The 24,544-nt window shown below is 44.1% G+C and overlaps 1 protein-coding gene across 3 annotated transcripts in view; it reads left to right on the top strand.

Annotated features, from left to right (window-relative positions):
* kcnip3b (Kv channel interacting protein 3b, calsenilin) overlaps positions 1-24,544 on the top strand; it is an 81,036-nt gene that overhangs the window by 3,014 nt on the left and 53,478 nt on the right. For 2 of the 3 annotated variants that reach the window (XR_011517025.1, XM_054731618.2), the window contains exon 2: positions 10,684-10,773. Coding sequence is in view for 2 of the 3 variants with exons in the window: in XM_054731618.2 (XP_054587593.2) it covers positions 10,705-10,773 (69 nt within the window). In the remaining variant the exon portion in view is untranslated. Of the gene's footprint in view, positions 1-10,683; positions 10,774-14,799; positions 15,430-24,544 lie in introns of those variants that run through there. The other variant, XM_070546184.1, reaches the window with a different exon arrangement.

The raw sequence follows: 24,544 nt of genomic DNA on the forward strand, positions 1-24,544 counted from the left end.
CTGCAGCAGACAGGAATTTACATGGCTTTGATGATCAGCTCTCATCCGACACGTCTTCCTGCCTTCATGGCGACAAGCTTAAAGCCAGCGTGCGTGGAGGAGAATCGTAGACATTAATCTAATAAAACAAGAAGCGCACGAGTCCGTGTCTGATCCAGTGAGAAGGGATTTGTTAGCTGATGCAGAAAAGAGGAGTATCACACAAAAATGTCAACAATTAGCTTCTAATTTTGTGTCGCTTAAACAAAAATACCACAAAGCTGATTTTTTTTAACATAATGAGATTAAGTACATCTTCATGTGTGTGAAGTTTCTATAATAAAGTATCACCAAGCTCCTCCTGGTTGTGTTGCTGTTCGTTAACTTAAATAATTCAGACACAAAGACTTCTCTGAATGCATAAAACTAATAATAACATCAGCTAGAAGCTCTAATCCACTGGGTCAAACAGACTTAACAGGCTGCTCCTTTTGTGAAGCTACAAAATGAGCTTTTTTTCTGTCAGGAAATCAATAAAAGTAAATGAACTCCCCTGAAAATGAGAAACATGGAGCTTATTTGATGCATCAGTACAACATGAAGCAATCACCATCCTCTGTGGGCTGTAAAAAGGCTGAACTGGTCCCAGGTGGTCTGACTCAAACTGGGACAAGTGAAAGATTTAGACGATGACCTTTAAAGTCTGTCAAAGTGCACCGACAGGATGTGAGAGGACGCCAAGTGTTTAATGAAGGTGAAAAGTACACGAGCAGGAGGATTTAGAGTGGTGTTTTACTCATATTTTTAATACATTTGCAGTAGTCTCTAGTAGGGTCATCACGGTGTGAAAATGTAACCTCACGGTTATCGTGACCAAAATTATCACGGTTTTCGGTATTATCGCCGTATTTTTCTAAACATGTTACATTTTCAAAATAAACCCTGTATATCAGGAAAATATTGTCCTCAGTTTGTGTCTAAATTTTGCCTAAAATGTGTTATTTTGTAATTATGTTGTTTATTTGTTTACATTTTTCCCCTTTAGTCTTTAAAATACCAACATTTGCCCATAACTTCTTATTTTTTGTCTGTTTGATGTCATCATTTTAAAAATATTAGATCAGATGATACTCAGTACTCAAGTAGCCTTCTAATCAGATACTTTTTTACCCTTACTTGAGTAATAAACCCTATATCAGGAAAATATCGTCCTCAGTTTGTGTCCTTCCAGTGAGCTTTGCAGATGTGGGAAAATGTCATCAGGCAGTAATCGTTGTTAAATTCATAATTATTCTCGGAGAGAGACCAACTCTTATCTGCCCCTGGGAGCCCCGTAATGCATAGCGTCATTTCAACATGGCGGTGTCCGCGACACGGTTTATATGCAGGTAGCGGCGCTGCGGCTGCTTTATATAGCGACTCGTTGCATTCTCCCTCAACCCAAATCCTCGGATCACGCATTTTAGCTAAAACGCTAACGTTAGCTTGCCTTGCGTTGACTGTAGAGTTGTGGGTGATGGTCATGCAGATGTGTCATGAGATTTGAAGCGTTGCTGCCTTTCACAGACACTTTTTCTGCACGTGCTGCAAACAGGATAGCCGTCTTCTATCAACTGTCCCTCGACATTCTTCAAATATCCAAAAGATGCCCGTACTTCCCACTTTGTCTTCTTTGAGGGATAATAAATGTCCTCCTGAGCACTGCCGTCTCCTCCTTTGGCCATTATTTCAGCTTTAGCTTCAAGAAAGTTTTGGTTGTAAACAACAAAGTGCGCATGTGCCGCCGGCAACCTCAGCAGATGATACGGTGGCTGGTAAGGGTCACCGCGCCTACACCGCAGCCACGGTAATCCACCGAGATAATATAGTTTTTTAAAAACAAGACGGTTATTATTATTGTCAACTTTTTTACCGGGGTTTACCGCTACACCGGTTACCGTGACAATCCTAGTCTCTAGTAGGAATGAATGCCTTGTAAGCCGTACTCTGGGGACCAGAAGCTGTGGTGCGCCTGTTTCAGGAACTAGAAGGCTGTGTCCAAATTCAGTGGTTGCATGCTCATGAGTACCCGTCCTCATCGGTCTCAGGAGAACATGTTCTTCCGTGATCGGTTAGACCGGATGTTGACAGCTGTGAATTTGGACAGTCCCGCCCTTACTTCGGCAGATGGCCTCCTGTCACACAGGAACTGCAACCGCACTAAAAGAAGCTGCAGAAATGGAGCTCACGCATGTTTTAAACTTCTTCCTTGTTTTGTTACTGTTTGAAGAGCTGCAGCAGATGTAGCGCTGACATAGTATTGTCTGGCTGGTATGGTATTATTTACCTTTTTTTAAAAGCTCTTACCAATTTCGTGTTAATTAAGCTAGCTTCATGACTTGAGTCATTTGGGGTAAAAACATGAAAACACCATAATTCATATCCATCTGTGTGATATCTCGCAGTGCAACTCAGGATTTATAGAGGTAAGGAAACTGCACCGTACCTGTTCTCAAAATCGGGGAAAAGAAGAACGGATTTCAACTAGGGATGGGTACCTTTGACATTTGAATCGATTCGGTACTAATTGCCGGTACCTAGGAATCGATACCGGTACTTAATGGTACCAATTTTAGATACTTTTGAGTGTTTAATATTTTAATTCTCTTTTATAATTAAATATATATTTTTCTCAATATCTAACCATATTTGATAAATATCACGATAAATAACATACAACTGTTTGTATTTTAACATCGTTCTTGTAGTTTTATAAGCTGATAATTAAACTGAAGCAAACATCTTTACTGTGAACTAAATTTACTGTGTATCTTCATTCCTTTTGCCGTCCTTTTCATTTGATTTTTCCTACTGGGAAGTTAGAATTTCCGAGGAGAAAGCAAACGCACCATTAGATGATAACAATGGTGGCAATGGAAGCTAACATGTCAAGCTAACGTTATCTTAAACAGTTTATTTAACTGCTGGAGCAGATTAAAACGATGATGCCTCACACTTAGATCGTTGTCGCTGGTTTCATCTTCACCCAATCACCCGTCGCATTTAGTAAAGTGAAGCCAAACTTTAGAGCGCGTTCATGTTGTTCTAGTCGGAAAATCGGAGTTCCGAGGAGAAAGCGAACGCACCATTAGCAAAACGGAAGCTAACATATCAAGCTAACGTTATCTTACACATTTTATTTACCTACCGGAGCAGATTAAGATGAGGATGTCTCACTTAGATCGTTGTCGCTGGTTTCATCATCACCCAGTTACCCATCACATTTAGTGAAGTGGACCCAAGCTTTAGCGTGCGTTCTTTCTACCATGCTGCTCTGTTTACAACTCGCTCGCCTGATGATCGCTGGATTTCTTCTGATTGGAGTGGGAGGATATCTGGCTTTCCGTAAAATTGGGATGACGGGAGCGAATGGAGGGCGACCCGCAACCATGGACGGCACCGTCCGTGTGGATACCTCACAGACTGGGACGTTGCTCGAGGTGAATCGCAAGCTGGACAATGTCTTAGCTGCGTTACCGGTGTTAGCGCGCAAGATTGATAACATCTCGGAAAGGGTCACCGGACGGTGTGGAGATGTTTAATCACCTAATTGGCTTCACTGGAGGACTTGAATGATCAATACAGACTTTAAGGCAGAGAGGAAAAATTATCTCTGTCTGACCCAAACAAAGTTCTGTTATCGAATCTGACGCCATAAGCAGCCTTGGAGTTGCATGCAAAACCCCCACGATGGAAGGAATGCAGACAAATGCTGTGAAACTCTACCCCCCCCCCCCACACCCCCCCACACCCCCGCCTTCAGATTGTGGTCTCTACCGAGGTCATTAAGCTGAAGTACTCACTGCTCTCTGTGCTTCCCCATGACCTCCCTCCCACCTGCGGAGCCAGCTGGTTGAGCGCCACAGGCAGCCCCTGCTGAGGAAACCAGGATCCCAACCCCCTCACCTACCGGGTCTCATGTTGTGAACTGTGACGTTTGTGCTTACATGTCGGGTGTTTCTTGCATTAGAGTGCTACACCCTGCTGGTGTAACCCTGTTAATGCCTTTTTTCTCCCTCCCCTGAAATTTCCTCATGTATTCCCTCATTCATGTACAAAGGAGCGCCGCCATGGCTGCTCCCATGGTCTGCCTGTATCTGTCCTGTCTATATGTGTTTGTGTAACCTTGGTCAGGTTGTACTATGGAGTCAAGTTCCTACGCTCTGATCTGATCTGAGCGCTGGCAATAAAATTCATTCTGATTCTGATTCTGATTCTGATTAGCCTGCATGACAAACTCAGACTTACCAATTATAATCAAAATCAGATGGCCATCGCGTAATCCTGCAGGGTGTTTACATTCCTCATAATGCAGTCACCATTGTGTGTGAAGATGTTTGACATGCTTCTGTTGCTGTTTGATGTCTTGCTTTGTTCTGCTTTAAAGGGGCATTATGGAGGTTTGACAGCCAGAACATGTATAGAAATAATAAATGTCTTCTTCATACATTCTCCTGCAATGCCCTGGTCCTGTAGAATGAGCCCTGGCATTTTTACTGTGATTGCCTGTTTTTCTGTAAAATCACAGAAAAAGAGAGATGCTCGGGTCGAGCAGGCTGCTTCATGCGCGTTCACGCTCAGGCATCGCCCGTAGCATTTGCTATCCGTAGCTTTAGCAGCAGAGAGAGAGGCAGTGCCACTTTGTCGCTGTTCCTAACGCCTAGTGACAAAGCTAGCTACATTTCTGAGGACCCTTAGCTACTTTCTGTAGAACTTTCTTCTAGATATTTCCTGCTAATTAGCGACAAAATAGTCATTTTCACTCCGAACCGTTCTTTGGTTTGACGTTGTTTCAGCTGTCATCAAGGATATAAAAGTTACAGATACTGTGAATGTTACTAGAGTGTAGCTCACCTTGTAAGATGTCTGACTCCCATGCGGAAGACCCGGGTTTGATTCTGGATGTGAACATAGTTTATTTAGAGTTTCTTTTTTACATTAATGGTATATTTTTTACAGTAAGATGCCCAAATTTTTATTTGAGACTTGCTGAACGGCATTAAATTCACAGATAAAAAAGATGTGGGTTCAACTTTTTTCAAGCAAGGGAAGGGAATGATCTGAGCATGCAGGAGGACTGACCCATCATAAACCTTTGTCGGCTGTGCTGAAGAGAAAGGTACAGAACCAAATTATTTAATTAATTAGCTGCGCGTTCTCCTGTCCTCTGTCCTCCGGGCCACACACACACACACACACACACACACACACACACACACACACACACACACACACGCACGCACACACACGAGCGCGCGCGCGCACACACACACACACACGCACGCACACACACGAGCGCGCGCACACACACACACACACACACACACACACGCACGCACACACACGAGCGCGCACACACACACACACACCACACACACACACACACGCACGCGCGCACACACACGCATGCACACACACACACACGTGCGCACACACACACACACACACGAGCGCACACACACACATACACACACACCACACACACACACACGCGCACACACACACGTGAACACACACAGATACACATGCACGCACACGCGCGCACGCACACACGCACGCACACACACACGCACACACACACACACATACACATACACGCACACACACACATGCGCACACGCACATTTACACACACGCACGCACACACACGCGCACGCACACACACGTACGCACCCACATGCACACGCACACACACCTATGCTGTTATTGGTCCTACTAAGTTCAACTTTGACTCTGATAACAGTCTTCCTCATTGTGAAGAAGAGACATGCTTGTGTGTGTGTGTGTGTGTGTGTGTGTGTGTGTGTGTGTGTGTGTGTGTGTGTGTGTGTGTGTGTGTGCATGTGTGTGTGTGTGTGTGTGTGTGTGTGTGTGTGTGTGTGAAGCTTAAAAAAACCAAAGATGTCAAACTAGAGGGGTTAGTAAATCAATAAAAAACTGAAAGAGTAAAATACACACACACGAGGTTCTCCACCCTTCTGTGCAACATCCACTCACAGAACAGGAGAGTGTTTCTCCTCAGCAACCTCTAGATGATGCTCAGCCAGTCAGATAAGATGCATTTGTGTGTGGGACATCAGATATGAGCATGCAGTGGAGCCATTTGGGGATGAAGATAACGTGATCTTACAGATTTAAGAGGATCATAAAAAGAACAATCCACTTTGTTAGTCGTTTCAGAGATAAGCTCGCCGCTTACAGAAAGCAGCCTCCTCCTGACCTTTCTTCTGCAGAACATTATGGTGGAGACCACTGGAATATCCAGTCAGCATGCGCGTGTGTTTCTGAACATCAAAGAGTCTTATTCCTTTAGAGGACATGAAGATAAAGAAACTTGGAGGAGATAAATGTTTCTCAGACATTCTTCTTTCTATGTAATCACATGAAACATATAAAACACAATATTTAAGTCTAAGAAGAGTAATCAGTGAGTTGTCTCTTAGTGATAACAGAACTGTTCTGTTTAGAGGTTCCTTGAAGACGCAAATCTCCTCTCTTAGGAACTAATCCGTTAAAATCTACAAAACCCTTTCAGGTTTGGATCTGAGCCAGAATCTCTCACCACCTCAGATTTATTCATCTGTACTTGGTTAGATATTTGTTTAGTGAACATTCAGATAGTCCTTAAATAAATTATCATGGATGTCCGATAAAATTGGTCTACCATTAATATCGGCTGACGTTTCATTATATTTTTCTCCAGAGGAAGTCCTGTTGATGATTCAGATAACTATCTGCCCACAGGTGGTCTTTAAATATACCTCCATGACCGGGTTATTACTCCTTTTGCATGTAAAATACTGAAATCTACAAATACACACTTATTCATTTAAACCTTCAGGTTATTTGGGTATACATCTAATTCAAATCGTACTCTGGGGGCTTTCAAAATTAAGCACGGAGGTGGCAATATCATGCTGTGGCAACAAAAATAAAACCTTGAATAACAAAGCGACTAAAAACTGGATGGAAATCTGTTTCAGGATGTCAGCAAATGTCTGGTATGACAGAAGTTTAGTTTTCAGCAAAAGAATGAGCAAATATAATTATTCTGAACTGTGGGAGGAATCGCTGAAAAAGCAAAAATCTGCATGGAAACTGTGGCACCTCGGTGCACTTAGAGCTCAGCGGCTAAACATGCTAACGTCTAACAGTGCTTTAAAATGGGTTTCTCAGATTGTGCAAACCTTACAAAAAAATTCATTTAATTTTAACAACTGTGAAATACCGTAAATCCTCTAATACAGGCCTGTATTGAATTAACGGCCGGGTCTCATATTTTGGCTGGTGCCGGAGTCGGCGGAGGTGAATAATGGCCGGTCTCTTATTGTGGCCGGGTGGAATGTGGTAACAAGCAAGTACGGGGGGCGGTTGTGTCATCGTCTCACTTTGGATTTGCCAGTGATAGACCGCGAGGGTAACTTTAACCGTGCGGAGACGAAGAGGAGGCGAAAATTTGATATCAAGTTCAAAGAGAACGTGCTGATTATGCTGCAGAACACTCTGGGGAGCAGCAGGGGTTGTATGAGCTAGTCGACTTCACTATAGTGACTTTTTATGCCCGTCATCGACTAGTCGCTGTCACCTGATAATGACCGGCAAGATGCAGCCCACGGAAAAGACAGCAGCCTGCTGTCAGCAGGTGACTAGCTCCTGCGCGTCGGGGAGGCAACGCGCTGTGCCAGAGCGTCGGTACTGACACGCGATCATTCATGTCGGTTCATTTCCTTTAATGTTTTCTGTCTTTTATTTGCGCCTGATGTGTTTCGCTGCTGTGGAGCGGGGCGCATCACCCTGTCCTCCGACGCACCGATCACTGATGCGGCCGCCAAGCAGGGAGCACTCCGCTGTTTTAGCGGTCGGTAGATCTTTTAGAACTGCAGTTCAAAGGTAACTCATGAGGTGAATATATATGAACCCAGGTAGCAGTTTTTCTTTAGGATTGAGAGGAGATGCAGGAAGATAATAAACAGGCAGGACAGAAAAATAGTCAAATAAAAACAAGTTAGTTTTTGTACCTGCTGGTTGCAACAAACAGACACCATTGAAGGTAATCAGAAGTGAGGATCAGAAAATGAAATAATTATTTTAATGTTTAGAGCAACAGGAACTCCGAGAGGCTGCAGGCGCATCAGTGAGTTTGCGGCCGCTGCGCAGGGGGAGGGGGTAGAGGGCTAAAGCAGAAACTACCGTTGTTAAAAGAAACGTGTTTAACTTTGAAAATGTGGGCGCGGTTTTAATTGTCAAAAACTCCAGCGAACCATTACTTCATTTTGCTCAAATAGAAATTGAGGCCTGCCTCTAATTCTGCCCCCCCCTTCCAATAAAGGCCTGGAGCTTGATGAGCTTGAGTCAAATACAGGCCTGGGCCTGTATTAGAGAAACATTTCCAAAGGGGGTGAAGATTTCATTAAGGCACTGTTTCTCCTAAAACACCCAACAGTTAGAGAAAAGCTAGTTGTTGTTTTGCTTTTCGCTTCTAAATGTGTTAACTGTGTGCTGCATCTGTGTTTGATTACATTTAAATGCTGGGCTGCACGGTGGAGAAGTGGTTAGCACTGGTGCCTTGCAGGTTCGAAACTCGGCTGCGGCCTTTCTGCGTGGAGTTGCGTGTTCTCCCCATTCATGCGTGGGTTTCCTCTGGGTACTCTGGTTTCCCCCACAGGTCACATCATGCCCTACAGGTTATAAATTGTAAGTCGCTTTGGATAAAAGCGTCTGCTAAATGAATAAACATAAACAAAAATGCTGTGTGAACATAATTATTATGCAAATAAGCTGAAAAGAGAAGTACATGTTGTTTTACTTAATGAGCAGCGATATTGGGTTTTTTTTGTTCATGCATTGTGTCAGGTCGGAATTCCCACAATCGTTCATCCTGGAAAAACCTTCTGCAGGTTTGGCGTGAACAACACAGAATAAAGAAGATGATCTCATTCTGGACTCTTGTTTAAGTTGTTTTTAACGGCTGATATCAGTTGAACGAGACAGATGGCCATCGCGTAATCCTGCAGGGTGTTTACATTCCTCATAATGCAGTCACCATTGTGTGTGAAGATGTTTGACATGCTTCTGTTGCTGTTTGATGTCTTGCTTTGTTCTGCTTTAAAGGGGCATTATGGAAGTTTGACAGCCAAAACATGTATAGAAATAGTAAATGTCTTCTTCATACATTCTCCTGCAATGCCCTGGTCCTGTAGAATGAGCCCTGGCATTTTTACTGTGATTGCCTGTTTTTCTGTAAAATCACAGAAAAAGAGAGATGCTCGGGTCGAGCAGGCTGCTTCATGCGCGTTCACGCTCAGGCATCGCCCGTAGCATTTGCTATCCGTAGCTTTAGCAGCAGAGAGAGAGGCAGTGCCACTTTGTCGCTGTTCCTGACGCCTAGTGACAAACCTAGCTACATTTCTGAGGACCCTTAGCTACTTTATGTAGAACTTTCTTCTAGATATTTCCTGCTAATTAGCAACAAAATAGCCATTTTCACTCCGAACCGTTCTTTGGTTTGACGTTGTTTCAGCTGTCATCAAGGATATAAATGTTACAGATACTGTGAATGTTACTAGAGTGTAGCTCACCTTGTTAGATGTCTGACTCTCGTGCAGAAGACCTGGGTTTGATTCTGGATGTGAACATAGTTCATTTAGAGTTTCTTTTTTACATTAATGGTATATTTTTTACAGTAAAATGCCCAAATTTTTATTTGAGACTCGCCGAACGGCATTGAATTCACAGATAAAAAAGATGTGGGTTCAACTTTCATTTTGGAACAATTTTTCAAGCAAGGGAAGGGAATGATCTGAGCATGCAGGAGGACTGACCCATCATAAACCTTTGTCGGCTGTGCTGAAGAGAAAGGTACAGAACCAAATTATTTAATTAATTAGCTGCTTGTTCTCCTGTCCTTCCCCCCCCCCCACACACACACGGGACTGTCTCAGCTGTTATTTTTGTTAAGGAGTGTGCACGTACAGCATGCGCACCTCGTGCACGAGCCCACTATTGAAGCTGCCATTAAGCTTTTGGCCTGAGGGGGCGATCACGAGCATAAAAATTCAAAAGTCCGTAAAGTCCCTTTAACAAAGACGTAACTTCTCACCAAGAGCACATAAATTCTCCAGCAGGACGTTAATTGAATTTTTATACCAATAACTCTCATGACAATCACAAACACACACACGCTAAAAAAAGAGTCTCCTGGCGCGTGGCTGCAGTAAAGACACGAGAAAAGAAATGAAGGGATGAGACAAAAATATCAAAGCAACATCTTTGAATATCTCCAGCAGATTGTTTCCACGTTCTTGAGTTGTTTAGGTGACATGGATGCTTAATGAGATGCTTAAATATTGTTATACCATAAGTTAATTATCTCAGGTAACAATTTAAAACATTTAAAAACAAACTGCAAGTTTTTCAGTTGTTTATATTGACGTATTTTACAGATATAGTTTGTTTACAGTGTTTAACCAGATACCAGTCAGTTGTTTACAGACGCATTAAGTTATTAATTTATCTTTATTTTTTATCTATATTGGAACTAGTACATTAAAACACGTCCGGCTGATTGATGATACATAATATTGGTTTCAAATAATCATTGCTCAATGCTCAGTGTGCTTTGTGGTAAAAGGTGGTTCTCCCTCTCTTTGGTGTCTTGTTCTTCAGGGACGGTGTGGAGCTGGAGGGATGAATCCCGGTTTAGGATGGAAGGCTTTACTCTGGTCAGTCGTGGAAAAGGCGGAGCTGAGCTGGAAGGTACAGTTCTTGATTTATTGTTCCGACAACGTTCCACCTTCACCTGGTTGGATCGTGACCAAAGGAATGTGATCCTGAATGCAATCAGCTGAAATGAGCTTCTTTTTGTGACTGAGTTCAGTCCCATTGTCAGAGTCACGGTGGACTCCATCATCCATGGGGACGCTTTAAGAACATTTCCTGCTTTTTTGTGTTGAAAGAAGTCAGCTGTGATGGTTTGGGCATCTTGGGAGGTTTTCTTTGCTTGTCTAATGGAGAGGAGTCCTCGATGAATACCCAGAACTTACTGGAGGGATTTTGTGTCCTCTCTGGCCTTAAAATACTTTAGGGTCCCTCAGGAGGGGGGCGATCTTGCGCCTCTTGGGGGGGGGGGTGCTGCTCCCTGGGGTTTCCATGCTTAGGAGGGACCTCTGGGTGCCTGGGCTCAGATCTCTTTCATGTCCTTCAGGGGGTTTTGGGGGCAGGTCTGTGGCCCCTCACCTCTACTGGACACTCGTGTAGAGAAATCTACATACACAAGCGTATGTATGCACACTCGTCGTTCACATGATGTTCTCACAGGTATGGACTTGGGTGTTTTTGACACTACCTTGGATTGTGGTTGGTACTAGGGCGATGGTGGCACAGCAGTTAAGTGCTCGATCTATAATCAAAAGGTTGCAGGTTCGAGCCCCGCTCAGTCTGTCGCTGTGTCTCAATTCAGGGTCTGCATCCTTCGATGGACCCAGCCCACCCGGCCGACGTGGGCTGCGTCCTCCGTCGGCCGGGTAGACCGGATGTTAACGGCTGTGAATTTGGACAGGCCTAGCCTTCATGAACTCCCTCCGCGAACGTTCCGTCGCCTAGCAACCGTGGAACCGCTGGGCAGAAGGCAGAAGGAACCTTAAACGATGGAGCTCAACGTTTTATTTAGCTTTTTAACCCCCAGAGACCCAAATTTAGAAAACAACTGCAAAATCTTTTTTTAACCTTTCACATGTTGTCCTAGGAGGCCAGATAAACGGGCCTATTTACACATTTTAACAGCCAATAGTGTTGCAGAACTGAACAATAGGACCTATTAGCAATGTAAATGTAGTTTTAAAAAGAAAACAATTGGGGAAGGTTTATTCTTGTAGACTTAAATCTGATGTTGTAATATTACAACCGTGGGTCTCTGGGGGTTAATCATTTCCTTGACTGTTGGAGAGCTAATTCAGAGAAAATACTTTAGACAAGCTGAGCCTGAGCAAAGATGTGATAATAGTTTTTAATACTTTCTAAGGGTCTTAATTTGACCAAAACCGATTTATCACCTTTTAAGACTTTTCAAGACCCAGCGGATACCCTCTAGTAAACAATTCTCATTTGTAAACAAAAATAAAATTCAAGAGTTTAATACAGAACTGATTTTATTTAGATATTTCTTTTACATGTACATGTTTAATCTTTCTTAACCAGTTTTTTCTAGCAAAGTAAAAAGCTGTCAAAGTTCTCCCTTCTCTCCTGTCCTCTGCTGCTCTGCCTCCCTCTGCAGCCACATGTCCTCCCAGATCAGCTCCAGAAGCTGGTCATCGCTGTCACCTTCCCCTGGATGCCCATTTTCTCCAGAATAGTCTTAACAAACATGTAAGAAAAAACAACAGGAAGAGAAAAGTGGACAACGGGTTATTCCTTTCATGTTTTCGCAGAAAAAATAAACTCAAACAAGTTTTTAAAATATGAGATGTTATTGTACCTCCATGCCACAGCCGCCGAATGCTTTGCTCCAGTGATCATGTGGTCCATCTCCGCCCTAAGCTTAATAAATTCCCTGGTTTTCTCTTTTGTCCCTAAAATACTAACTTCTATTAAAATCAGGGGGAAAACGTAGCGGGAGAAGTGCGACACCGAGCGGCCGAACATACGAGCCGAGACCGCAACACAAGCACTTTTACTGTAACATTTCAAACTAAAATAACGTTCATGTATCACAAAAAGTCCTTAACCTAACAGTTTTCAAGTTTATACTGACATTTATATGCGCAATCCTCTCCAACAGCTCCCGCTTCACTGTCCGCCATTGTTTTTAAGTTTTTCTGCTGGCCGGCCCGCAAGGCATCTTGGGAAATGCTACTTATTGAAGGATACACCCGACCCATCCTTCATTCAGGCGAAAAGAAGGCCGCATTCGTCGACCGCATTTGAAGGAGTCTTCGAATTGGGACAGGCCGAGTCGCGGCGCTGTGACGTAACCGGCCGACGAATCCGGCCGACGAAGGATGCAGACGCTGAATTGAGACACAGCCTGTCGTTGTGTCCTTGGGCAAGACACTTGACCCACCTTGCCTGCTGGTGGTGGTCAGAGGGACCGGTGGCGCCTGTGTGTGGTAGACTCGCCTCTGTCAGTGTGCCCCGGGGCAGCTGTGGCTACAGTGTAGCTCATCACTGGTTGTGTTGTAAAGCACTTTGGGGGGTTCCACGACTCTTGAAGGCACTATATCAAATACAGGCCATTCACCATTACTAAATGCACCATGAATTAATTATTATTAATGTTCTGGCCCAGCTGCGCTGGCTCCCGGTGCGCTGGCTCCCGGTGCGCTACCGCATCCAGTTTAAAAATGTACTTCTTGTTTTTGTCACGCTATCTTTATGCGCCTCTGTACTTGAATCAGCTGGTTCAGCCCAACGGATCTGGTCAAATTCTTCGGTCAGCAGACCAGCACCTGTTACAGGTCCCAAGTGTTCGGGTGAGGACACGAGGAGAACGAGTGTTCTCGTCTCTGGAACCAACTCCCTCTAGCAGTGAGAATGTTTGGCACGGTGATCTTGTTTCTGTTGTATTTTTGTGCCCTTTTTTCTCTTTCTGCAGGCCTACAAGTGGATTCTTGTACAGCCTTCATTGTTTATTTTTGTGAACTTTTCACTCGCCTCTTCCTTTCCTCTCCACGTTTTTCTTTTACTGCTGTCTCAATGTCCATTGAGATTAAAAACAAACAAAAGCATATCTGATAACCTTTTTTATATCAGGTGGGGCAAAATAGCAGAATAACTCTCCACTTTTGAGAGTAAAACTGTGAGGCTTGTTTTTGTCACCTAGATATCCAATCTGATCGCTTTACAGCCAGACAGGTCATGAATAATTGAACCCATAACCAATGTGGTGCATTCTGGTGGCTGATGAATAGCTACAAAGAAGTGAAGTCAGTTATTTTACAAACATTTAGACTAAATATGAGGCCCTGTCCACACGTAGCCGGGGATCTGCCAAAACGTAGATATTTTTCTACGTTTTGGCCTGTCATCCACATGAAAACGGCGTTTTTTCACACGAAAACGGATCTTTTTAAAAACTCCGGCCAAAGTGAAGATCTGTGTTTTCTCCGTTTTGGGTGTCTGCGTGTGGACAGACAAAACCGGAGTTTTAAGGTCCGCAACGTCACTTTCTGCGACAAAAAATGCTGACATCACGTGTGCGACCTGTGTTTACACTAGCCGACAGCATGGATGCCCTCAGAGCTGCGCTCGCTTTATCAATTGTCCAAGCGCTTTTTGCTTGTTTGTTTTTGCAAGAGGAATTACTGCTCCTTGCGGAAGACCACAGACGACGCTGACTGGATACAATTCGGGGGAAGTACTGCCGCCTACAGGTCTGGCATGTCCTTAACAACGTATTTATCCGGGTACGTGTGGACAGTTTTTTTTAACGAGGTGGTGTGGATGCAAGTTTTTGGAGGCCTAAGACAAAGTCTCCACTAGAATCTGTCATGACCCTGCCATGCCCTGACCTCCATGTACCATCATTCACCTCATCAGCCTTCATGCAGCACACCTGATCCCCTCATCAAGCTCATGCAGCACACCTGGCTCACCAGCTCAGTCAACCAGCACTCTGCCAGATTATTGAACACTTTTGCTAGTATGTCTTCCTTCCTTCCTTCCTTCCTTCCTGTCTGCCTGATCACAGTCCCTTGACCTTGTTTTCCACACCTGTCTTCTTCTCTGCCCTCACCTGAGTATTACCCCGATAACACCTCCACGTCTTAGCTCCTGGACTTTTAAAACATCTTCCTGTGTTTGGTGTCATCACGGGTCCTCCAAGTTCTGTTCATGACAGGATCAGCCTTAACTGGTGTGGGTCTTAGAGGAAAAAGACAAACACTGAAGAGTGCATCACAAACCCAACGTTTTATTTCTAAGGATTTTCCCTTTTGTATTAAAACTTCATAAACTGTCAAGATATTTTCACCTCCCGCAGCAGGTAAATGCCTGCGCTGCGGCAGATGTTAAACCCTTTAATGAAACCATTAGTGGGAGCTTATTAACCTCCATTAAAGCGCCACTAGCTGGAGGAGAGGAGTGCGAACTTAAACAGAGAGGAAGGAGAGGAAATGAATGAGTTCAGAGGGAATCCTGCAGCTGTGAAGCGTCAGCATCTGTCCAGGTGTTTAAATCCACCCGATGTCCTCCCGTCTTTAAATATGGATGTCCACTTGTTTCCTTTGTGGCCGCGCCCCCTCAGTGCCACCCCACCCTCTTCGTGGATCTCCACGTGAGTGTGTGTTTGTGTGTGCGTGCGCGCGCGCACATTCCACCACATCCAGAAAAGCGGCAGTTGGAGGTTGAGGGTCCGCGCAGACAGGACACACAATCGGCAGAGATCAGCCTCAATTCCCACTGAAACGCAACATGCAGGTGAGACGCGCACATCACGGTAATCGGCGCGCGCGAAATGATGATTGTTGGAGGAACACCCCTAAAAAGATGTCCAAGCGCTCTCCGCGCTACTTGCTGGCTCAATCTCTAACTGTAATCGTAATTTTAGCACCCGATCGCTCCCTCCGTTCGCGCTTTTATTTGCACTTTTTGGCTTTGAGTTGAGTTTTGGGAGAAGTTATGTAATTGTGTGTCTGAAGCTGCGCGGAGGAGACGCTGCGCTTTCGGCGCGCGGCAGCAATCCTGCGGACACCAAGAGTCACTTGGCTTCACGTCCTCCACCGTGACTCCCCCCCCCCCCCCCCCCCCCTCGTTACAGCTCTGATTTTCGGCCTCGGTCTTTTCCCTCGTGAGCGTGTTTGTTTATCTGCCTCTGATTTGTTTTATTTTATTTTTATTATCAGGAATGGGAGATTTTGTTTGAGTATTCTGTATTTCTCCTGCAGATCAATCCTTCTGGTTATAGACCCTGGAGATGCATCCTCAAAGGGTTTTCTACCTCCCTATAGGCAGTTCTCATTTATCCTGGTGGTCTGTGGAGTTTCCTCCTTCTCGGAGGCTTTCGCTGCTTCTCCTCTTGGCGTGCTATCTGTTTAAGTTTTGTGCACTGCACACCTAACCATAGTCTGAAATTTCACTGCAACATTCTGAAGGAAATGTCCACAAATTATTTGTCTCTACCAGTTTAAGCCAAAAACTTTGCTAAACTAATTTGTTTTTAATCATTCTGCATGTTTCCCCCACATTAATGCATCTTAAACCTTTTTTGTCTCCCTATGACCCGCTCTGGTTTCTGGTGCGCATGCATCTGCATCTCAAGCTTGTTGTTTCTTGGAAAACTAAAAGTCAACTTATTGGTCAGTTGGGTAACACTTTAGCTTAGTTTTTTATCCTGATAAAAAAGGCACATTTTTGCAGGAGAATGTGTTAAGGCTGATAGCGATGAACAAACAAAGCTTCCTGCATGTTTTCAATAGGAAAACAGAAAAAATGCAGAAGCAATTAGCAGCATTTACAAGATCTTCAAAGTTTTTTTTCTCACATTTTGTTTGTTTTAATTTGCTTTGACTTAATTCTGATGTGAGTCACCAGAGTACATGATCCCTATAGGTGGCTGACACTTCATTTAGTTTATTTTACTGAGCGGTCGATGGGCTTTTTTCTCATTATGACTCGTTTTCAGAGGTCCGTCAGAAGCTTCATCCATCCTGAGGTCTTCTCACTTCATCACATTTGTTACGTAACTCAAAGAGGTGGAGCTGAGTGCGAGGCTTTGAGGCTGGGGGCAGATGATTGACACAAAAAAACCTCTGAGCTTATGTAGCTATGAGCCAGCTGAGCTAAACAAAGCTAACGGAGGTTGGTGGCTGCTTTTTTTCCACAATGCTGTGGTCGAGCGACTTTATCCTCTGCTTTCTGGGCTGTAACACATTTAATGTGAGGCTGAAGCAGGGAGACCTTCTCTGGAGCAAGCAGGGGGGCAAGCCACTAACGCTGATGGCTCATCTGCTCTATTTCATTCAAAAGGACAAGCCTCAAAGCTTTAATTACATCTAAGTTAAGTTATAGAAACTTCATCCCCCCAAGAGTTGTCATGATGGTGAACTTGACCCGTTAAAGCTGAACTGTTTTCTGTACCTGACAGTAAACAGGTTTATTTCTGCTGTGAAGTTGTTGTTTTAACATTGGAGTCAATGGGAACTTGCTCCTTTCTGGATTAAGCCCCTAGTGGTCCGTCACTTCTGTGTTGGCTTCACGTTTTGCAGCTGGAGTTTACCCCTGGGCACTAGTGGAACAAATCAGAGCCGGGCCGGGCCGGGCGTGGAGCAAATGAACAGGCCCTTTAAACCCATAAAAGTCATGATGACATGATTTTAGCTGTTGCACCCTGTATTTGGGAACTGGGCCTTTAGTGCTAGTTTACCGATCTAATAAGATGTTACAACGGTGGTGGACTGGCCACCTGCGAATCATACAGAGTCCCAGAAGGGCCGGTGTTGGCCTCCCCCCCACCCCACCTGTCAGAGATCCCCCAGACTGCGGGAATGTCCAGCCTCCCACACAGTGCTTTAAGAGGGCCGGTTGGGCTCGGCCGGCTTGGGCCAGCAGGCTGCGGGCGGGCCTGTGGGCTTGCCGCTGATGTCTCCCGGGACTCTGCCAGCTGCTGGTTGTGGCCCCCCGGGGCGATCCTCTGCGCCTCTCGAGAGGGGACTGGGGCTTTTCTGGTTACAGTCTCCCTGGGGTCCCTGTGCTCAGCTCCTGGATCTCTAGGGCTGGGAGTTCCCTCCGTCTCCTGCACATCTTTGGGGGGCAGATCTGTGGCCCCTCCCACTCTCTATTGGACTCTCCTATAGAGAAACCTTACATATAGAAGCGCGTGTACACACACAGGTGCTCACATAAGTATGGACTTGGGCATTTTCAACACATGTCTTAAGGCTGTGGTTGGCACTAAATGCTCTGTGATTCACTATGGTTCAGTAAAACAGTGTTTTTATATTTCCTCATCAGGTTGACGCAGACACCTCGCTCCTGTTTGTTTTTCTCCTTCTGCAGGTCTAGAAGCAGACTCTTGTTCATCAATGATTGTTTATCTTTGTGGAATCTCTGATTAAAATCAGGCGTGTTTAAGCAGGGGAAAAAATAAATAAATAAATAATGCTGGTTTGTGTTCCTCGAGAGGCTACAGAGGATCAAGAGTGCAGGGGTGAGGAACACTGGTCCTTGAGGCTGAGTATTCTGCATGTATTAGTTGTTTCAGCTGATTTAATAACCGGTTCAGAAGCCCATTAAGCTCTGAAGCAGCCTATGAACCATCTGCTGATTAAAACAGGGGAGTTGAAGCAACGACACAATGTGGTAAAGTGGCCCTCGAGGGACCAGGATTCCTGACCGTGCTCTAGTGGGTCAACAATTCAGAGGCCCCAGAAACTCCAAATACTTTAGAGGCTTTGGGGCAGAGGTAGATACCTCCTTTCCCCGAAGGCCAGGAATCCAGCATGTTTTTGTTGTTTCCCTGCTTCAACACAGCTGATTTTAATCAGCAGGTGATGGTTACATAACTCAGAGAGGTAGAGCTGACAGTGATGCTTCTACAGACCTGATTTTAATCAGCTGGTTAAGAAGATACTTCTACAGAGCCTTGATGAGCTGCTGAACTGGTGGTTTAGCCACTGAATCAGGGGGTGAAACAACTAAAACATGCTGGAAATCGGCCCTTGGGGAAGGGAGTTGTCTACCCCTGCTTTAGGGGCTCTACGCTCCAGAGCTGCAGGATGCAGAACCCTGTTTCAGTGAGACAAATGTCTTGGCTTGCTAAGCTATTTTTCTTCTTAATGAATTTATTTACCATTCAGACGTCCTGCCCATGGGACATAACTACTATCAGCCACACTAGAGTCATGTGACCCAGATAAATCTGTCTCGTGACTAAAATAGATCACATAGAGAGACCGTGTATTGGACACTCAGGCTGATGTTTCCACAGCTTGCACAGTCAGACCTGCTTGGATCAGTGACAGCACATCAGACACTCCGACTGCAGCCCGTACTCACACACACACACACACACACACACACACACACACACACACACACACACACACACACACACACACGGTTTTGTGTTGCACCTGATATTCTGTCAGTGAGACCCACCTGTTCAATAGGTGGAGTGATTGGAAGATTTAGACTCATTAAATAATTCAACACTTCTGGTAACTTTATCCCTATCAGTGTTGGGCAAGTTACTTCAAAACTGTAATGCATTATTTATTACTTGTTACCCTCATTTTAAAGTAATTCATTACATTACAATATTACTGATTTTAAAATGTAAGGCCTTACACTACTTTTCCATTACTTTAAGTTACTTTCACCAAAACAACTTCAACATGAATCTGGTCATGTGACACTCAGTGAGCTCATGACATATATGTGGAAGGTGATGTGGTGTCTGAGCTAGGGTTGCTGTTAAACACAGTCAGATATAATAACGGTGCTTTAAAATGATTGTTTATTAAATAAAAGCAACAACAATCTGTACTCTCAGCACGCCGCCATCTTATATTAACTGAGCAGGGAGTGGGGTGGTGGGGGCTCCAAGCCTATATTTGCCTTGGTCCCCAAATGCCTTGATACGGCCCTGGATGTGGGACTGACTTCTGGGGTGATCTGATTCTATCACATGTATAAATAGTACATGCTTATATATTAATGCTTTTCACTGGTAAAAATGTGTATTGGGGATAAATCTACCTACTTTTTTTCTTTTCAAGCACTTTGTTTTGTTTTCTTGATTTTATGTGAATAATTTCCTGCCCTTTCTCTCTCTAGCCTTCCTGCATGCTGCATGTTTTCTCCGTCTTCCAGAAAAAACTGTTTCCTAGATTTCCTACTTTCTAACTAATCAGCCAAAGGGATCTACCGTACACAATATATATATATACATATATATATATATATATATTTTTTTTTTTTTTATATATGCGCTGCGCTCCAGCAGCAAGGAGTTGAAATCACCGGCGCACAGATTACGAACTCAGCTGAAAAGTACATGAAGTACCAGAGAATATGGGCTGATATAAACGATCACAAACGAATGACTTTGTTTTGGTGGAGCGGTTTTGTGAATATAACAGCGGCCACGCGCAGGACGCAGCTGGAGTATTTGAGCTGTTTCCGCTGCGTCCTCTCTGCTCGTAGAATGCCCGCACAGCTGAGTCCATAGATGACGTCATATATGTGGATACTGGATCTTTTTTCAGGCTTTTGAATTTGAATTTTTAGGAAACCCACATCTTGATTCTGGGTTTAAAAATGCATTGTAATTACCGCGTTACTGACAATTGTACCGAGTAAATATTACCATTTTCTTTCCCTGTAATGCCTTACATTACCACATTACAGCAAAAAGCAATGCATTACAGTAATTAATTACTTTTGTACCGCGTTACTCCCAACACTGATCCCTACAATGTGAAACGGGGGTGGGTAACACACACTTCTGTTAGAACCTCCACACCAAAGCAGAAGAAAAGAACTTTAAATATGTCATCGACAAATGTTCTATTGAAGTCTTCATATTAAATGAAAAAATTTGTCCTATTTGTTTTTAATTGTGTTTTCTGGTGTTTGCAAATCACGCTGACTATAAATATTGATCTGAATTTTTTTTCTGTGTTGACTCGCTCAATTTTCCTGGATCATGTAAAAAAATGTTTAGAACTTTATCATCGTAAAAAACCCTAAAATACTCTTTCAAATTTCACCTTCAGAGATAAACAATTAAAAAATGAAAATTTTTGCCATTCTTTTCTTGCCAAAAGGTATCGTTTTCTTCTAAATTTGGCTGAAAATTGTAAAGCATCAACAAACTCCTGCAAAAAAGCTGCAGTTCTCTGTGGTCATCAGATTAATTAATAGCTTTCTACATGTACAACATAACAGATATGGAGACATGAGGTTAGTAAATTACTTTGATTTACCAGACAGACTGAGACAAATGGAGCTTATAGAACCTCAGAATGAAGTCTATCTCCACTTGAAGGCTCCCACATCAATATAACACACTTTCTCCATCCCTGTCACACTCACACACACAGCGTGCAGTCCATATGGATGTGCGATCCTCCCACAGACACAATGATTCGCTCTGACAGCCATACCGAGAAGCTCGGGACACAAATAGAATCAGCTTTCGACCATCAGTTTTCTCCTTGTTTTCTCCATCATGCAGCTTGACTTTACATGTAGAGCCACTCCGAGTCAACAACACACACGATAATGCAAAAATGTTTCATCAACTCACTGTCGAGGTTGCTGAAGCCAAACAGCGGCTTGTTTTCAAAACAGCGGACTCGATCTCTAACAACCAGTCACCATCGGTTTTCTTTCTCTGTTTTAAAAATTATTCACTTTTCGGCAGTTTTTGGTTTCACTTGTTGATTCTGACCCCATCTTATGCGATCTAAATGGGAAAAAGGAGTTTTAAAGGGACATTATGGAAGTGTGACAGCCAAAACATGTATAGAAATAATAAATGTCTTCTTCATACATTCTCCTGCAATGCCCTGGTCCTGTAGAATGAGCCCTGGCATTTTTACTGTGATTGCCTGTTTTTCTGTAAAATCACAGAAAAAGAGAGATGCTCGGGTCGAGCAGGCTGCTTCATGTGCGTTCACGCTCAGGCATCGCCCGTAGCATTTGCTATCCGTAGCTTTAGCAGCAGAGAGAGAGGCAGTGCCACTTTGTCGCTGTTCCTAACGCCTAGTGACAAAGCTAGCTACATTTCTGAGGACCCTTAGCTACTTTCTGTAGAACTTTCTTCTAGATGTTTCCTGCTAATTAGCAACAAAATAGCCATTTTCACTCTGAACCGTTCTTTGGTTTGACGTTGTTTCAGCTGTCATCAAGGAAATAAATGTTACAGATACTATGAATGTTACTAGAGTGTAGCTCACCTAGTAAGATGTCAGACTCTCATGCAGAAGACCTGGGTTTGATTCTGGATGTGAACATAGTTTATTTAGAGTTTCTTTTTTACATTAATGGTATATTTTTTTACAGTAAGATGCCCAAATTTTTATTTGAGACTCGCCGAACGGCATTGAATTCACAGATAAAAAAGATGTGGGTTCAACTTTCATTTTGGAACAATTTTTCAAGCAAGGGAAGGGAATGATCTGAGCATGCAGGAGGACTGACCCATCATAAACCTTTGTCAGCTGTGCTGAAGAGAAAGGTACAGAACCAAATTATTTAATTAATTAGCTGCGCGTTCTCCTGTCCTCCGGGCCACACACACACACACACACACACACACACACACACACAAGGGACTGTCTCAGCTGTTATTTTCGTTAAGGAGTGTGCACGTACAGCATGTGCGCCTCGTGCACGAGCCTACTATTGAAGCTGCCATTACCCTTTTGGCCAGAGGGGGCAATCGCGAGCATAAAAATTCAAAAGTCCGTAAAGTCCCTTTAAGTATTTTTAAAAACTTGATTTTTACAGCAGATCAGAACATTGGGATTATTCTTTTATTTGGTTGCAGGACCAAAGTGTTGTTGGTAACGAAATAGCGTTGGAAACACTGAAATCTTGAATTTTAGGATTGTCGTGGTTTCATTTGCTTGTTTGGTGGAGAAAGGTTATTTTGCCTTGTGCTTCTCCTTTTGTCCTCTACTCTTGTCTTTTTTACAGCCCAAACTTCACAATAAGTTGTCCCGGTCAGATAAAAGCCCAAAATGATTTTTTTTAAATGTCACCAAGGTGCAAAGTAAATGTTTAGAAAAACCATCAGAAAGTCTGGAGAGAAATTGCTGAAGACCTCTTTAAAAGATGACGAGAAAGCTGGTTCACGTTTTTAAACAGTGTTTTTAGTTCTTATCTCTGAATGCAGAATATTTCATTCAAGGTAACAAATGATTTTGCTGCTACAATAACAATAAGATAGAGAATAAAAATGTGTATTTGTAGATCTGAGCCTGATGTAGGAAATAGGGGTAAACCATTTTCACGTTCAGTCTGCATGTGAAACTCAGACTGACTGATCGTATTTAAATAACAAGGCTGAGGTTTGTTCATCCTCCAACTCGTTTTTGGTTACTTTGACTGTTTAAAACCAAATAAATCCTCCATAGTTACGCCTATTTTTGCATTTTCTCTCGTTGTCAACCAGTTTTTGCTCATTTGTCCTTTCCATGTTGTTTGTAAGCACCAACACAAACTCCCAGTAAGTGTCATTCTCTGCACAGAGGAGACACCAGACCATATCGCTCAGCGGGAAGTCCTGGGTTATACATAAGATTTTTGGTTTTCTTTTCTTTGTGCTGTCAATTCTCATCTCCTTCTTCTGCTGCTCGGCTCATTTCTCTCAATTGTTAAAGCACACGGAGGCTTGCAGAAGCTGAGTCTTCTCCCTCCTGAATAGATTCCAGATTGTTGCTCTGCCTTACCTGGATGGCAGCCTGGTGACAGGTGACATTTGGGTGTAAGAGGAGGAGACACAGAGGACAAGTGATTGACAGTCAAATGAATTGGAGAGAATGAAGAGGTGATGAGACGGAGCAATTGTGGACAGACCCGTGCAGAAGTCCTTGTTGGAGAGACGAGATAAATATTAATGTGAGTGTGTAATGAAAAGGCTGTTGTCTTGTGTGAGTGTGTGTGTGTGAGAGAGAGAGAGAGAGAGAGAGAGAGAGAGAGAGAGAGAGAGAGAGAGAGAGAGAGAGAGAGAGAGAGAGAGAGAGAGAGAGAGAGAGAGAGAGAGAGAGAGAGAGAGAGAGAGAGAGAGAGAGAGAGAGAGAGAGAGAGAGAGAGAGAGAGAGAGAGAGAGAGAGAGAGATAATTAAATCAGTCTGAAAGCCCTGAGGATCAATCAAATCTAATCAGGTATTGTGGAGTGTTGAACGATAAACAGAGAGGCAAGGGCGCCCCCAAGGGGTGGCCAGGAGTGGCCATGGCCACCCCTAGAAAAAGTTTGGCGTCTGCAGTGATGCGGACGCTGAGCCGATCTGCCGTGGTGAAGAGGGAGCTGAGCCAGAAAGCCAGGCTCTCGATTTACCGGTCGATCTACGTCCCAATCCTCACCTATGGTCATGAGCTTTGGGTAATGACCGAAAGAACGAGATCGCGGATACAAGCGGCCGAAATGAGTTTCCTCCGTAGGGTGGCCGGGCTCAGCCTTAGAGATAGGGTGAGGAGCTCGGACATTCGGGAGGGACTCGGAGTAGAACCGCTGCTCCTCCGGATCGAAAGGAGTCAGTTGAGGTGGTTTGGGCATCTGGTCAGGATGCCTCCTGGACGCCTCCCTGGGGAGGTGTTTCGGGCATGTCCTGCCGGCAGGAGGCCCCCGGGTCGACCCAGGACACGTCGGAGAGGTTACATCTCCAATCTGGTCCGGGAACGCCTTGGGGTCCTGCCGGAGGAGCTGGTGGAGGTGGCCGGGGAGAGGACGGTCTGGAGCTCCCTAGTTGGGATGCTGCCCCCGCGACCCGGACCCGGATAAGCGGAGGAAGACGACGACAACATCATACACAAAGAAGAAAAGAGACACAAAAGTCAGAATTCTGTTTTGTGCTCGAGGAGAATG

This window comes from Nothobranchius furzeri, chromosome 17 (genome assembly GCF_043380555.1).
Source record: "Nothobranchius furzeri strain GRZ-AD chromosome 17, NfurGRZ-RIMD1, whole genome shotgun sequence".
Taxonomy (NCBI): domain Eukaryota; kingdom Metazoa; phylum Chordata; class Actinopteri; order Cyprinodontiformes; family Nothobranchiidae; genus Nothobranchius; species Nothobranchius furzeri.